The 17,407-nt window shown below is 41.1% G+C and overlaps 1 protein-coding gene across 1 annotated transcript; it reads left to right on the forward strand.

Moving 5' to 3' along the window:
- Nucleotides 1–184: 184 nt before the first annotated feature.
- Nucleotides 185–16,818, forward strand: LOC124148196 (mRNA turnover protein 4 homolog). Its single transcript, XM_046519176.2, has 8 exons — nucleotides 185–315; nucleotides 2,663–2,721; nucleotides 4,833–4,936; nucleotides 10,569–10,718; nucleotides 11,510–11,661; nucleotides 12,684–12,760; nucleotides 13,318–13,444; nucleotides 16,665–16,818. Exons 1-8 carry the CDS (start codon nucleotides 288–290, stop codon nucleotides 16,793–16,795), a joined length of 828 nt encoding a protein of 275 aa, XP_046375132.2. The 5' UTR covers nucleotides 185–287; the 3' UTR covers nucleotides 16,796–16,818.
- The last annotated feature ends 589 nt before the right edge of the window (nucleotides 16,819–17,407 follow it).

The raw sequence follows: 17,407 nt of genomic DNA on the forward strand, positions 1-17,407 counted from the left end.
AGTTATCTACCCTTAGATTCCTGCGCCATTATGGGGAATACAGTCCCTTTCCCAGGGTAGCCTTGACGTCATTGTCTCCATGCCAACCAAGGAGGCAGGCATATTATATCCATATTGATATAATTTGTTTATGTTACTTATGTAAATAAACCATTACTGTATACATTTAGATACATAAAGTTACATGAATTTATAAAATTGCGAAAGCGATAAAATGAGAGTTCCCATAACCCAAAGCAAGCACTTATCAACTTCCGGTGTTTTGACCACATGGTTAAACCTCGAAAATGCCGAAATCGAAACGTGATCGGAAAGGTAGATTTACTATTTTATCAATGGAATAGCGGACGCAGGGCTTGGGAGTAATGTTTAGCTTTATCGCAAAAAATGTTTTCATAAAATACATCTTGCGAATACCAGATGGGGGACAAGCCACCACTCTATCAGTGTTCATTTCAGTTATGTTGTGACATAATGTTAATAGTTCTACAGGCAACTTTATGTGTCAGAGTAGGGTTTTGCGAATACGCGGAGACATATTCTTAATTAATTTGGCTTACACGTCCGTAAATATTAATATTATCTGAACCGTACATAAGTTGATTCCCCCAATGCACTAAACCTTATGTAAAAGTAAGCCCCTGCTTGATGTTCACTGCAGATGACATGGGGCAGTGTCATGCCTAAAGCATGGGAAAAGTCTGCTTATTTCACTCATTCGTGGTATCTCAGTGAGCTAACACTATAAATCGGCATCAGTCCGGACTAGTTCAAGCAGCCACAACATACACGTGCATGCACGTCGCTATATAAGTGCAATAATCTTGGACGCGACGTTAAACCCAATTTCACCTCACCTCACTCATTCGTGACAAAAAGTAGTGGAATAAGTTAAGATACATGGCATGACTTAAGTGGCGCAGCTACTAATGTTGAAGTGGTCTTTGTCAGCACGGGTACTTCAGACATGTACCCCAGGTACTTTCGGTATACAGAAACGTACCCTTACCAAAATCAGAACGTTTTCCAGTCACATAATGAGTGATCATGAGTGATGAGTCCGTATTCCTCAAACAGAAACTGGTTCATGCAGTAGTTCTGGATCCCCTTTCTGATTTGAAATGCATGTTGTGCATAGCTGCATTACAGTACCCTGGAGTGCATCTCATACAAGAGGATGATAGTTCCGATTCAGAATATGAAAAATCTCTCATGTGCCGATGCATTTAGACTAACGCAACATGCCATATTGGTTTTTACCGCAGCTTGGCTTACGAGAAATCTCTTCTACGCAAGCGTGCAAAGAACCAGTTTAACACACTTATCCCAGGGTACAGTTCTGTATTCTGATTTTTGTTAGGGTACATATCTGTATATGAAAAAGTACCTGCGTACATATTTGTAGTTCCAGTGCTCACCAAAAGCTTGAAAAGCCTTGAATTTGTACAAACTGACATATACTTGTTAATAGAAGCATTAGAGCACACAAATATGTGTAAGTGAGATTTATCACAGTGATAGATTTGTGTGCCAAAGACCCTGAAGAATTCATGACAGACTGGGGGCGGTGGGGTAGCCTAGTGGTTAAAACGTTCGCTCGTCATGCTGAAGACCCGGGTTCGATTGCCGGCATGGGTACAATGTGTGAAGTCCATTTCTGGTGTCCCCCGCCATGATATTGCTAAAGGCAGCATAAAACCATATTCACTCACTAACTCATGACAGACTGTATCTATTTTTTTGTTGGGTGAAAAATGAATCTTGTTGGAATATGTGTGATGGTCATACTGCTTTTTATGTTTTACAACTATTATATTGTATGCTGAATTTATAAAATATAGACAGACTAAGGCTAATAACCCCCAAAAGCCTTGTAAATGACAGTTGGCGGCCTTGAATTTTAGTGTTCCATGTCTGTGTGAACTTGTATGTATGTTATGAAGCTTTCTCACAGATTGGTCCAGAATTTTGCTTATTGGAACAAGGCACCTAATATGTTGAATACAGTATCAAGCAAGTGACAGAGCCTGACCACCCAAACCTATGTATTCACCTTGTACAGCCAGCAATAGCATGCTAGAGACCACATGCTTAGACAGAGCCACTTCGGGCTTCCCTCCCACATTAAACTGACACGCTGTGATATAACTGAAATACTGTTAAGAATACAATTAGAAATGCAATTAATGAAAAAGACCTTTTGGCTGACATCGCGATTTTACTGAAACATTGTTGAAAGTGACGTTAAGCTAGACCCCCTTGGAATATACCTGTTGAGCGACAATGAGTGGGGACTGTAACATTATGACTGCATAGTATGTTGAAGTTATAGCTTATACACAACAGTTCAGGATGTTACCATGGTTACTGTTTGCAGTACTCTGCACAGCAATATGTCTTGTTCCCCTCTGAGAACATGACTGCAGAACCAATCTTCGCAAATAGACTGGTTCCTGGCTGTATTTCTGTTGCATCATCTTTATTTTCTATTGTGTATAAATTTACTCTTATGATCCTAATGTCATAATATACTTGATACAGGATATGTTTTTTCACTTTCAATGAATCTATGGTAAATAAAAAGAGAAAGCTTTTCACTCTGGCCTTGCATATTTACCTCACAATAATTTGTGACCATACTTATGTAATTTGTATTTTGCAGTTTCCTTGACACAGACAAGAAAAAAAGGATTAGAACTAAAGCAGAAGCTTGTTGAAGAGGTATGTATCAGCTGTTTACTGTATTGTTTTATCAGGGTGGGTTAGCCCAGAGGTTACTACCTCACTCAACGACCCATGAATATCAGGGGTATTATAGGTCTTCAGCAACCCATGCTTGCTGTAAAAAGCGACTCTGCTTGCCGTAAGAGGTGACTAAAAGGTTTGGGTGGTTAGGCGAGACTTGGTTGATGCATGTCGCATCCCATGGATTGATGTTCCTGATGTGAATCACTGGATTGACTGGTCCAGACTCGATTATTTACATAGCTCCTTCCTTTTGCTGGAATATTGGTGAATGCGGTGTTAAACAACAAACATACAAACAGAAACTCAACAGGGGCGATTGGGTAGTCTTGTGGTTAAAGTGTTTGCTTGTTATGTCAAAGCCCCGGGCTTGATTCCCCACATGGACAGTGTGTGAAGCTCATTTCTGGTGCCCCTGCCGTGACATGCTTGAATATTGCATTAAGCGTCTTACAACCGTACTCACTCAACCGCCCACTCACAATGCTCACCCTGTTTGTCAGTCGGTTGTAATTTTGAGCAAAAATGTTTTTTCACTCACGGCTGTGTAGGCACATGATATCTGGTCTGTGATCCTGTTGTCAAATGGGCATTCAGGGTTAGCAATGGGCTATCTTTTTTTTCCAAACAGCAATAACTCTCTTATTGAAATGATATAAACAATGGTCCAACCCGTCACTTCCGGTCTGGATCCCAGGCCAGTGCGCACTGTGACAACTAGTGACATGTAGAGACGGAGCCATGCTAAAGCTTTACCCTGTTGCACCTTCATTCAAATATTTTGTTAGTTTAGAATATCAACACTTGTTACTCTTCAGCTGAAACACAAATTGACACATTAAATACAGTATTGTGCCACAGCAGTGTCTTGGTCAGAAAACCATGATGCATTCTGTCAGGCATCTTCCCAAGGGAAGGGCATTTACTGACCAGTTTCCATCCTTGCCGAAATAGGCTGGAGTTACAGAGTTTCATTACTGTACTCACGAGTCTTTGCATAGACCAGTCAAAATTGCGTAACCAACTAGACGTTATATACCAAATGAAAATCTGTCATGCATGGATGATCAAGTCAGTTTCTCCATTGCAATATACATACCAGTCATCATAGTTTGAAATAAATGATTTGCCCATATTATTCTGCCCCTTATAAGCTGTGCCCCATCATTCAGCAGTATTTATTACATATACATTACAGCTATATGACGGCGGTCTGTAAATAATCGAGTCTGGACCAGACAATCCAGTGATTAATATCATGAGTATAGAGCCACGCAATTGGGATCGATGACATGCATCAACCAAGTCAGCGAGCCCGACCACCCGATCCCGTTAGTCACCTTTTACGACAAGCATAGTCACCTTTTACGGCAAGCATGGGTTGCTGAAGACTTATTCTACCCCGGAAGCTCACTCACGTAGGAACATGTTACACATATTGTACCCGACTTCACGTGTGTTCCTCTGTTCACGTGTCAGGGTCACAACTCTCTTTGGGAGTGTTTCATTCCTATCAACGAGCTTTGTCTAATGACACTTGACAGTGTTACATAATAATATGGTTCTGTATCACTGATTAGCTCCAGCTTCCTCGTGTATATCCTACAGTTGTTGTCTTTATGGACCTTCCAATGATGGGATAAAATGCATAGTGTGAGATAATTTGTATGTATATGTAATACTTATCCTATATCTCACACGCTATATGCCCCACCTTCCGTCCCCGCACCACAATTCCTCTAGCCTATTTAAGGTCCAGAAAGAGAATGAGTTGGCTGGGCAAACCACGTGTTCAGCACGTGTGGGTCAACCGGCAAGAAAAGCTTGCATGACCCAGATTGCTAGGAGGTGACCATGGTGACGCTTGGAGTGTTTGGGGGAATTATTTTTTAAGAAGCTTGAAATCTTTGTTTAGGCACAGTTCCACTTAGGTTTGAAAGAAGAGAAATGCATAGTGTGAGATAGGATCCTTATTATAAATATATGATTTATTGTAAAAGTTACAATTCTAATGTGCCCCATGGCGGGGGATACTGATAAGATAATTTTCACCCTTTTTTTAAAAATGTTTTACTCTTATTTTCCAGATTCGGGATACTGTTGACCGATATGCTAGAATATTCACATTCTCCGTACAGAATATGCGGAACATTCAGTTGAAAGATGTGCGACAGGAATGGAAACATAGTCGGTAGGTATTTAAATCTTTTACCCGTGGGGTAAGAAATAACCGAGTTCATAAAAATCTATGCGCACCAGGGCAAACATCACTTCACACATTGTTTACATCACTCGGATGGGATTGTTGACTTCATTTGAATCGTATTGTGATGTAAGGTTGGAATGACGTCACACAAGTAACGATGTCATTAGCTGAAAATTGTTGACATCATTCAACAGTTTTGGTTATCAATGACAGTGGTTGTGATCGGGGCTTTTTCTAAAGGGGAGCTAAAAAGGATAAGAAATAATGGGCAGTGTTCTGCCTAGGAAGTGAACAAGTGGGGACAGGGACCCTTCCAGCATTAATACATGGGCTCATTTTCATAATGTATGGGGCCACATTCTGAGAGAACATATAAGACTTAAGACCCCATGGTAACAGGTTATTGATGCAGAATCGCCATCAAATAGTTACGTTTGCGATACACAAATGTTTTGGATGGCATCTTTCTCAGATATTATGTATGGCAACAACAACGTCCAATGTCATATGTAATTAGCCTTATTAGTTTGTTTGTAGTCACTGTCTTTCAAGGTACTCATTACAAAATAAGAATGTATCTTTGTTATTGAATTAGATTTAACATGATTCATATGACACATGACATTCTGTGTATTGCTAACAGAACTGTTGATCCGCAATTCTGCGATACCGAGGTCATTTAAAGCAGAAACATCTTTGGCATTATCAGAACTTTATTTGCAGAAATGTGTAAACTGATTGGATTGAAATTCTAATTTGAGCCAATAAAAGGCTCTGATAGTAAATTGAGACACATATGTCAACGATAAGCATGACATTTACATTCAATAATAGAAGCAGCTGTGATGTTTTTGTGACAGTTAGTGACTCCCATAATTATCCCCCGCCCAACAAAGTTGGCGAGGGATATTGAAACGGGCTCCGTCCATCCGCCCATCACGTTTCGTTTCCCGAACATAACTCAGAAACCGTTCAATATTTTTTCATGAAACTTTGCAGGTCTGTCAGGTACATGCTGAACTGGTGCCTTTTGCTATTTAGAAATTTTAGAAATTTTTATTTTTTACCTTTCCATGTCAACAAGATGGACTTAGGTTCTGTGAGGGTAGGGTTCGTTTCCAGAGCATAACCCATAAACCGTTCAATTCCTTTTCATCAAACTTTGCAGGTCTGTCAGGTACATGCTGAACTGGTGGCTTTTGCTATTTAGAAATGTTAGAACTGTTTATTTTTGTACGTTTCCATGGCAACAAGATGGACTTAGGTTCTGTGAGCATGGTGAGGGTAGGGTTCGTTTCCAGAGCATAACTCATAAACCGTTCAATATTTTTTCATGAAACTTTGCAGGTTTGTCAGGTACATGCTGAACTGGTGGCTTTTCCTATTTAGAAATTTTTATTTTTTACGTTTCCATGTCAACAAGATGGACTTTGGTTCCAAACCCTTCTTTTTTTACAATTTCAATGACAAGTTCCATCTTGGTTTAAAAAGGTTAGGGTTTGTTTAGATTTAATTATGTCATAAATTCTGCAACAGGGGCAGGGGATATGGCCACATTAGTGGCAAACTCTTGTTATATAGATAAACCCATCTACATAAATGTGCCCCTTGTCCCACTGAGAGTATATATCATGCGCCAATCAATAAAATATTGTGAGAATTCCGCGAGACCGCTGTCTCGGCAGAACACTGAATGGGTAATTTAGAAATTATTACACTCTCATATGCTGATTTTATAAAACTTGTTTAAGATTTCTTATATTACCCTCGCTCTCGCTAGGTAAATACGAGAAATCTGACACTTGTTTCATAAAATCAGTAGGACACACATGCATTATAATCTCTATATGCCAATTTCCAGAGCACTGCACTAGAACAACATTTTTAAGACAAGACATTTCATGCTGCCATGCTGAAAGCCATGTCCTATAATTTGGGACAGAATGTTTTTTCATTGACAAAGTTAAGTATTCATACACATTTAAAAGGGATCTCCTGATTTTGTCAGTCAGTTTTTTGACTGGTCAAATCTCATTGATGAAGCTGGAATATTGCTGAGTGCAACATTAAGCAACTTTCTGGCTATGTCATGCCCCTGCTTGAACTTTGTCATGGCACTGTCCTCACCTTGTCCTGTCATCATAGCACTGTCCTTACCTTGTCCTGTCCTCATGACATAGTCCTTACCTTGTCCTGTCCTCACGACACTGTCCTTACCTTGTCCTGTCTTCATGGCACTGTTCTAACCTTGTCCTGTCTTCATGACACTGTTCTAACCTTGTCCTGTCTTCAGGGCACTGTCCTTACCTTGTCCTGTCGCCATGACACTGTTCTAACCTTGTCCTGTCTTCATGGCACTGTTCTAACCTTGTCCTGTCTTCAGGGCACTGTCCTTACCTTGTCCTGTCGCCATGACAATGTTCTAACCTTGTCCTGTCTTCATGGCACTGTTCTAACCTTGTCTTGTCTTCATGGCACTGTCCTCATCTTGTCCTGTCGCCATGACAATGTTCTAACCTTGTCCTGTCTTCATGACACTGTTCTAACCTTGTCCTGTCTTCATGACACTGTCCTAACCTTGTCCTGTCTTCATGGCACTGTCCTCACCTTGTCCTGTCGCCATGACAATGTTCTAACCTTGTCCTGTCGCCATGACACTGTTCTAACCTTGTCTTGTCTTCATGGCACTGTCCTCACCTTGTCCTGTCGCCATGACAATGTTCTAACCTTGTCCTGTCGCCATGGCACTGTTCTAACCTTGTCCTGTCTTCAGGGCACTGTCCTAACCTTGTCCTGTCTTCATGACACTGTTCTACCCTTGTCCTGTCTTCATGACACTGTCCTTACCTTATCCTGTCCTCATGACACTGTCCTCACCTTGTCCTGTCTTCATGACACTGTTCTAACCTTGTCCTATCTTCATGACACTGTTCTAACCTTGTCCTATCTTCATGACACTGTCCTCACCTTGTCCTGTCTTCATGACACTGTTCTAACCTTGTCCTGTCTTCATGACGCTGTTCTAACCTTGTCCTGTCTTCATGGCACTGTTCTAACCTTGTCCTGTCGCCATGACACTGTTCTAACCTTGTCCTGTCTTCATGACAATGTTCTAACCTTGTCCTGTCTTCATGACAATGTTCTAACCTTGTCCTGTCGCCATGACACTGTTCTAACCTTGTCCTGTCTTCATGACACTGTTCTAACCTTGTCCTGTCTTCATGACAATGTTCTAACCTTGTCCTGTCGCCATGACACTGTTCTCACCTTGTCCTGTCTTCATGACACTGTTCTAACCTTGTCCTGTTGCCATGACACTGTTCTAACCTTGTCCTGTCTTCATGACAATGTTCTAACCTTGTCCTGTCGCCATGACACTGTTCTAACCTTGTCCTGTCTTCAGGGCACTGTCCTCACCTTGTCCTGTCTTCATGACACTGTTCTAACCTTGTCCTGTCTTCATGACGCTGTTCTAACCTTATCCTGTCCTCATGGCACTGTCCTCACCTTGTCCTGTCGCCATGACAATGTTCTAACCTTGTCCTGTCTTCATGACAATGTTCTAACCTTGTCCTGTCGCCATGACACTGTTCTAACCTTGTCCTGTCTTCATGACAATGTTCTAACCTTGTCCTGTCGCCATGACACTGTCCTCACCTTGTCCTGTCGCCATGACAATGTTCTAACCTTGTCCCGTCTTCATGACAATGTTCTAACCTTGTCCTGTCTTCATGACAATGTTCTAACCTTGTCCTGTCGCCATGACACTGTTCTAACCTTGTCCTGTCTTCATGACAATGTTCTAACCTTGTCCTGTCGCCATGACACTGTTCTAACCTTGTCCTGTCTTCATGACACTGTCCTCACCTTGTCCTGTCCTCATGACACTGTTCTAACCTTGTCCTGTCCTCATGACACTGTTCTAACCTTGTCCTATCTTCATGACACTGTTCTAACCTTGTCCTGTCTTCATGACACTGTTCTAACCTTGTCCTGTCTTCATGACACTGTTCTAACCTTGTCCTGTCTTCAGGGCACTGTTCTAACCTTGTCCTGTCTTCAGGGCACTGTCCTCACCTTGTCCTGTCTTCATGACACTGTTCTAACCTTGTCCTGTCTTCAGGGCACTGTCCTCACCTTGTCCTGTCTTCATGACACTGTTCTAACCTTGTCCTGTCCTCATGACACTGTTCTAACCTTGTCCTATCTTCATGACACTGTTCTAACCTTGTCCTGTCTTCATGACGCTGTTCTAACCTTGTCCTGTCTTCATGACGCTGTTCTAACCTTGTCCTGTCTTCATGACACTGTTCTAACCTTGTCCTGTCTTCATGACACTGTCCTCACCTTGTCCTGTCTTCAGGGCACTGTCCTCACCTTGTCCTGTCTTCAGGGCACTGTCCTCACCTTGTCCTGTCCTCATGACACTGTTCTAACCTTGTCCTGTCCTCATGACACTGTTCTAACCTTGTCCTATCTTCATGACACTGTTCTAACCTTGTCCTGTCTTCATGACACTGTTCTAACCTTGTCCTGTCTTCATGACACTGTTCTAACCTTGTCCTGTCTTCAGGGCACTGTCCTCACCTTGTCCTGTCTTCATGACACTGTTCTAACCTTGTCCTGTCCTCATGACACTGTTCTAACCTTGTCCTATCTTCATGACACTGTTCTAACCTTGACCTGTCTTCATGACACTGTTCTAACCTTGTCCTGTCTTCATGACACTGTTCTAACCTTGTCCTGTCTTCAGGGCACTGTCCTCACCTTGTCCTGTCTTCATGACACTGTTCTAACCTTGTCCTGTCCTCATGACACTGTTCTAACCTTGTCCTATCTTCATGACACTGTTCAAACCTTGTCCTGTCTTCATGACGCTGTTCTAACCTTGTCCTGTCTTCATGACGCTGTTCTAACCTTGTCCTGTCTTCATGACGCTGTTCTAACCTTGTCCTGTCTTCATGACACTGTTCTAACCTTGTCCTGTCTTGATGACACTGTTCTAACCTTGTCCTGTCTTCATGACACTGTTCTAACCTTGTCCTGTCTTCATGACACTGTTCTAACCTTGTCCTGTCTTCATGACACTGTTCTAACCTTGTCCTGTCTTGATGACACTGTTATAACCTTGTCCTGTCTTCATGACGCTGTTCTAACCTTGTCCTGTCTTCATGACGCTGTTCTAACCTTGTCCTGTCTTCATGACACTGTTCTAACCTTGTCCTGTCTTCATGACACTGTTCTAACCTTGTCCTGTCTTGATGACACTGTTCTAACCTTGTCCTGTCTTCATGACGCTGTTCTAACCTTGTCCTGTCTTCATGACACTGTTCTAACCTTGTCCTGTCTTCATGACACTGTTCTAACCTTGTCCTGTCTTCATGACACTGTCCTTACCTTGTGCTGTCTTCATGTCACTGTTCTAACCTTGTGCTGTCGTCATGACGCTGACCTAACCTTGTTTTAACCTTGTGCTGTTGTTATAGCACTGTTCCAACTATTGTTTGCACCTTGTCCTTACCTTGTCATGGCACTGTTCTGACCAAGCTCTGGTAAAGTCATGGCACTGTTCTTATCAACTACTGTTCTTTGACAATACTTCACTTCTGTTATACAGGTTTTTCTTTGGCAAGAACAAAGTCATGGCCCTGGCAGTTGGTCAGACCTGTGAGAACGAGTATCGGGACAACCTACACAAGCTCAGTCTGCAGCTCCGAGGGCAAACTGGACTCATGTTCACCAACAAGACCAAGAAACAGGTTTTGAAGTGCGGAAAATGTCAATTACTTTTAGCCAAACTGATTAAAGTTCTTTTATTTCTAATGTGCCATGGGACACTCACAAAGTTGTTGAAGTGTGCCCTTTGGAATTGAAGCGCACCAACAACAGGAATACCTTCAACGCATCTTCCGACTTGGGGAATGTCATTTCACCAACAGTTAGATGATAAGCAGTTGCAATTTTGAAACGTGGAGGCCTTCCTTTTCATTTGGATTGATAAATATTCTGAACCTCCAGGTTATTTTATGAATCATGAAGCCTGTAGGTATGTTCTTTATACAACTTTGTCCATTTTAGTTTTGCGAAAAAACTTTTATCAATATACGCAATCACAAGTTTTTACCTTCAGGCACCAAGAAAGCCATTATGATATTAACTGTGCCTTTGGATTCCAAACTGTGTTTGGCTTCAGCTAGTCACTTCTGTCCATTAAAAGTCTGTGTATGACAGTGTCAGTAGTTTTGTCACATGTCTGGTTAGACAGACCGTACCTCGGTTCTAGCTTACATTCATTTTTTTACCTTAATCTTTGTCTATACACGTACATAACGTTTACACTTAATATGAATCGAGATATCAACACAGTGTGATACTTTTGAGTCTGTCCTGTTGTCACATGTTATGTGTCTAGATTTGCCAGACCCATACCCATGCTTTTCAGTTTCACAGTAAGTGTCGTGCATTGCTTTACTGTCTGTATACATCGGCAGGGACATAGATGCCCATGGCTTTAGTTTCATTAGAATGCTTGTCATCAATGGTGTTTGTTATGCACAGGTACTTTGACAATCTACGTGTACCAGACTACGCTCGGTCAGGGACGGCGGCCACACAGACGGTGGAGATAGAGGAGGGGCCCATCCCACAGTTCGCCCACTCCATGGAGCCACAGCTTCGTCAGCTCGGACTGCCCACATGTCTCAAGCGAGGTAGGGGACGAGGCCTGAGTGTTGTAGCTAGGGCAGTAGCTTGTTAACATGTTGGTTTACGAAACATGCTGGCACAGTTGTTTCTTTTGCAATTTGATGAGTGAGTGAGTGAGTATAGTTTTACGCTGCTTATTCCAGCAATATCACGGCGAGGGACACCAAAAATGGGCTTTACACATTGTACCCATGTTGGGAATGGAACCCATGTTTTCGGCATGATGACCGCTTTAGCTACTAGGCTACCCCACTGCCCCTGCATATTGACTATTGTCAGGTGGCTTACTGGATCAGAGATAAAGATAGTTATTTTTACATCAATTTCGTTGATTTGAAATATCAGTAGTCATGCATGTCATCAAGTGAAAGGGACATTACCTGATTCTGATTTTTTATTCTTTGTCTTTGGAGATCAAGGATTGTGGTGTTGGTAGGTTAAAAAAAGATTGCTTGGCACCATCATCCGAAATGTTTGAATTGATGTAATCATAATCATGACAGAGTTACTGCCCTTGTTACTTTCTTCGGACCAACAGCATACCATGTTGACTGGGGAAAAGTACATTTTTCCCCAAACAAATTAAGATACTGCAAATTAATTATGTGGAGGAACCACTAATGTTAGTAGAACTGTAATAGTTGTCACATTAGGGTGTGTAAGTAGTTGTCCTGTGTGTATTGTATGTAGCAGGTATTGACAGGGTATGAGGAGCTGATGCTTATTACAGATAGTCCCCTAGGAGTTACCTCCCTTCACCTTTGTGACGTATGCCCACAAACTGGTTGATTTTCTGTCACAGCTGCAGTTTATTAAGAGTAAAGAATATTGGTCTATGACTTGAAAAATTGAATTATATCTTGAATTATATGTTAGATAGATAGAATAGTCTATGGGAGTGGCTTCATGGGATTTCAAGCATGACTGCAGTGGGGACTCGGGGTCAAAATAGGTTGTCTGTGACTCTTTTGTTGAAAAGGTCTGCAGCAATATTATTGGACATTTGTTGAACTGAATGTTTTTCCAGGGGTGATTACATTGCTACGCAACCACACTATCTGTGAGGATGGGGACGTGTTGACACCAGAACAAGCCCGGCTTTTGGTGAGTAGTAGTGGTGATAATTGATCATGAACAAGAATTGACATGTCTTACATTACGAGCTTGCTGTCTCAATGTGCTTCATTAGAATAAAAGGATAAAACTGTCCCAGTATATGCAACTCTAAAAAAGTAAAAGAACACCTGATTCCTTCATATGACCATAGTGAATCTGCCATGCCATTGTGTATCACCGCATCAATGTTAACTTTCAATATATACTACTCTAAACAAATCTGCTCTGCAACCATGACAACACAAACACAGCTACTTAGGAACTGTACGTAAAAGTAAGAACCGGATGTATTCCTACACTGACTGTAGGAACAGTGTCAATAGTCGTTCAGAAACTCAACCTAATTGGGCAGTGAAAAGATAAATATTGAGTTGCTATGTTTGTATGGATAGAATGGACTTAAATGTGTATTAAATGTATTGTTAGAACTGCATTTAAAACTACAGAGTTCAACTGTAAGGTTTTGATCAAACCCTACACGTTACTTGATGGTGTAGTGATTGATGGACTGTATCAAATTTGGCAGTGTTCTTACTCTGTTTCAGAAACTGTTTGGCCACCAGATGGCGCAGTTCCACATCACAATAGAGGGGATGTGGAGTAATGATGGCAAGTGGGAAGTGTTCAATGCCAGGCCGGATCCAATTGTACCCACAAAAGTCACAGTCAAACGTACGGAGTTCCTCTCACTTGACATGATATTGTACAATCTCATTAAAATCATATCTTAGTTCTCGCTGCCGCTAAACAAAGATCTGAGGACATCCCATTACGGGTCATATCAGACCGACCTTTCGCAAAATCTGACCGACTAATGGAATTACTGACAAGAAGTCGACATGAGCCAATCAGAAGGCAGCTTTCTCGTGCTTTACGGCACTAATTTCAAATTGGCGACTACGCTTCGAAATATATTTTGACAAAATCTCGCTTAAAAATTTGAAACCTAAACAAAAGAATGTTCTAGAATGGCTAATATATGGTCTAGATTGTATAGATTCAGTTGTTAAGCCCACAACTATCGTTCGGAATACCCTGTTTTAACATTTTCGAGGCTCGAGAAAGGTCGTTCTGACGTGACCCCTAATGGGATGTCCTCAGATCTTTGTTTAGCGGTAGCGAGAACTAAGATCTGATTTTAATGAGATTGGATATTGTATGACTTGTTAGCTGCAGATGAAAAGAAAATATGGTTGTTTTCTTACAACAGATAGTCACAAGAAAAGTTATGTTGAAAGTTAGAAACTCAGATGGATTTCGCAATAGTTTTCACAACTATGAATATTACCTGGATTAGTTAACGAGATCAAATCTGCAGTGACTGTTTTGACTTTTACCTTCATTGTATATTTGACCGCCTCCGTGGTCTTGTGGTAGAGCGTCCGCCCGGAGAGCGGAAGGTCCAGGGTTCGATCCCGGGCCGCGTCATACAGATTGTACTTGTTGTTACCCTGTCTGGCGCTCGGCATTAAGGGGCTAAAACAAGGACTGGTTGGCTCGGAGTCAGTATACTGTGTCTGAGTGGGGTATTCATGTTAAACTGCGGCATGGTATCTCAGTGAGCTAGCACTATAAATCGGCATCAGTCCGGACTAGTACAAGCAGCCACATACACGTGCATGCATGTCGCTATATAAGTGCAATAATCTTGGACGCAACGTTAAACCCAATTTCACCTCACCTCATTGTATATTTGCTAAACGTATTTTGGAGTTAGCTTCAGTTGTGTGACAGGTGTTCCACTGGCAGGAGATAACACTTTCATATATCTGTGACATTATCATAGGAGACTTGGTGGTGTATGTTGCCCCTGCAATATTATTTAAACATTTTCAATAATCCTGAAACTACATTATGCCTCTTTAACTGTAACGGGCACAGTGATAAGTCTGACCAATTCATTCCTTGCGCTGGACCGTGATCTAGAGGATTACAGTCAGTCTTCCTCTGTCGTTATGGCGAACAAAGTGAGCAATTAATCCTTTCCTCAAGGAGACTTGATCAAATGGTAGATTTGAGTCCGGGTTCCTCTGAGTATGTTTCCAGGTTAGTCAGCACCAAAGTGGTTAATGTCTGTGCCCTGTATTGCTTTGGGCTTTCCTCCCACATTAAGCTGGCACTAAAATATTGTTCAAAGCGGGGTTAAACCCAACTCACTCACTCACTCACTTACTCACTCACTCACTCACTCACACTCACTCACTCACTCACTCACTCACTCACTCACACTCACTCACTCAATGAAGTATGTTCTTCACTCAGAAAATGAATAAATTTATGTTAATAAAATGGGTTTTTTATTATGAAATTTGGGTAAATTTGTGCTGCACCTAATAACATTTTGAGTTTGTAAGTCCAAGCCTCAGTAAAAATCACAGTGTTGTCCTTGGTTACTTTGGGAATGACTCTTGGTTAAACAAGCCTCAGCTCACTAAATTTGAGATGAGCTCCCAGCTCATTAAGAAATCATACATAGTTTGATTGTAGTCATACAAATATCAAGTGTGTCACGTTTGGATGTGATGTTGTCAGTTCCACCTGAATCTCCTTGTCTTTATGTAACGTGTAAGTTGTAAGTGTAAGTTTGTAGGTACTAGGTACATCATAACCCTCACCAGCACCGCTTATGTTGGGGTCTCTGTGGCCATTGCATGTTGTAACAAGGATAAAATCGGGTTAAATCGAGTTAAATCTCATAAACAGGGACGTTGTAATGTCCCTGGGATTTTATATAACATCCCCAGGATTTTATAGGATATTTAAGTGATATTTGCTATATAATGTGTTATAATATCCGATGGATTTTATATAATGTCCTGGGAATTTTATTAATATAACTTCCGTTCAGATTGTAACATGTAATGAAATGTAAAATCAAATGACAAATGTTTTCGTTATATTCCCGAGGATCGAACTTGCAACCTTTATATCTGTAGCTCAGTGAGTGTACCACAAGGCTACAGAGGTGTTGATAAGCCGCACTGCTTTTTAGAATGTCCTTTTCAAGATCTGTACGCCAGCAACAGATATTTTACGCCCGTTTCATAAGGTTCATGGAAAATATGTTCGAAACATAAAAATGTTGATAAATGTTGTTTTAAGTTTCAAAATCAGTTTATAAGTAAGATAAAACACTTCCCCTCGGGTTGTTATGATATTTAAAACCCCACCCCTTCGCAAAATCCCTCAGGATGCGGGTTTTAAATATCATAACAACCCTTGGACGTGGATTATCCTATATATAATGACGAATTACCAGGAAAATATATTTGTTGTGGCATATGTTTAGTAGAAATGTGGTTTTCAAGGTCAATTTGACAAAACACCATGTAGGATTATGATAGTAGGCAGTAGTGAAGTCTGTCTAAAACATACTTGTGTTGAATCAAAAGTTTAATCTGCATGACAGAGGTCAGGGTCAAAGGTACCATAGCAGGAGTTATGTCCCTTGTCGTCTTGGTGTCCACATACAAACTGGACACAGTAATATATTTGTTTAAAATAATTCAATCAGTTTTCAACCTAGAGTCTGGTTTGAATAAATCAACATTGTATATTTAGGAGAGTAAATAGGTTGGGTAATGACAGGCCGTCAGATAATATGTAGATGTCATTGAGCCGTGTTTACACCCCAGCTGATGGGTTATTTGTTGGCCAGAAGTCATCTCTTAACAAGAACAGGTAATGACTTTAGACTTACTTAATACTCTTTTATATAGGCTGCCACATAGATGGGAATGTGGGTAAGGTTCGTCATGCCAAAGATCAGGTTTGATTTCCCTTGTGGGTACAATGTGTGAAACCTTTTTCGCTCTCAGAAGATTTTACAACTGCTTCTTTCAAGAGATGTGACTGTGTTATCTCCCTTTGACCAGTCATATTTTTGTTGCAGCTCCTGAGAAGTCGGAGGAAGAGCTTGATGTGGAAGAAGATGACGACATTGCTGATGATGATGATGATAATAATAACAATGATGATGGACAAGAAGATGACAGTGAAGATGATGATGAGGGAGAGGGTTAAAGATGATAAAATTCTAGTTCTAATTCTGGTGTTCATGTGTTGTGTGTAATCTTCAGGAATTGATGTACAAAGTACTGTGTGATTTTACTGAGCCTTTCTCTGACCAAGAAGGCATTACTTATCATCCCAAACTGGCTCCCACAGGAGATATTGCTTGTGTGAGATCAAGCGATATCTATACTGTAGATATCGCTGCAATGAAATTGCATCATAATGCTTTGCAGACCATTGTGACATCATTGGTTACCATGACGTCACAATCAAATGACATCACTAATGGCTCTGCTACTGAAGCTCACACTCCGGCGCAGTGGTGAGTCAGCATAACACCGCTGCCACAGGCTAATTTGAATATCACGTGACCGGACATTTCTCTTGTTTGTAAACAAACACTCTTTTTCAGAGATCAGTATAAATCGGACTAATGCAAGAAGTTGGTGGCACTTTACATATTGTTTTGCATAATTATATAGAAATGCTACTACAACTACGACAGTGAGTTGCATGACAATATATATTTATACATCAAAGTGACCGTATCGCTAGCTCTCCGCTGGGCTTCGATGACAGCACATGGAGCCGTACAACCAATGTAAACAAAGGATAACTACG

The sequence above is a fragment of the Haliotis rufescens genome, unplaced genomic scaffold (assembly GCF_023055435.1).
Source record: "Haliotis rufescens isolate VD_foot unplaced genomic scaffold, xgHalRufe1.0.p SCAF_1, whole genome shotgun sequence".
NCBI classification, from domain to species: Eukaryota; Metazoa; Mollusca; class Gastropoda; order Lepetellida; family Haliotidae; genus Haliotis; species Haliotis rufescens.

Bases quoted from the DNA above. Each gene is read 5' to 3' on its own strand.
- LOC124148196 (XM_046519176.2), top strand. From the start codon at position 288: ATGCCGAAATCGAAACGTGATCGGAAAG. The intron at 316-2,662 runs GTAGATTTACTA...TGTATTTTGCAG, and splicing joins ATCGAAACGTGATCGGAAAG to TTTCCTTGACACAGACAAGA. The intron at 4,937-10,568 runs GTAGGTATTTAA...TCTGTTATACAG, and splicing joins CAGGAATGGAAACATAGTCG to GTTTTTCTTTGGCAAGAACA.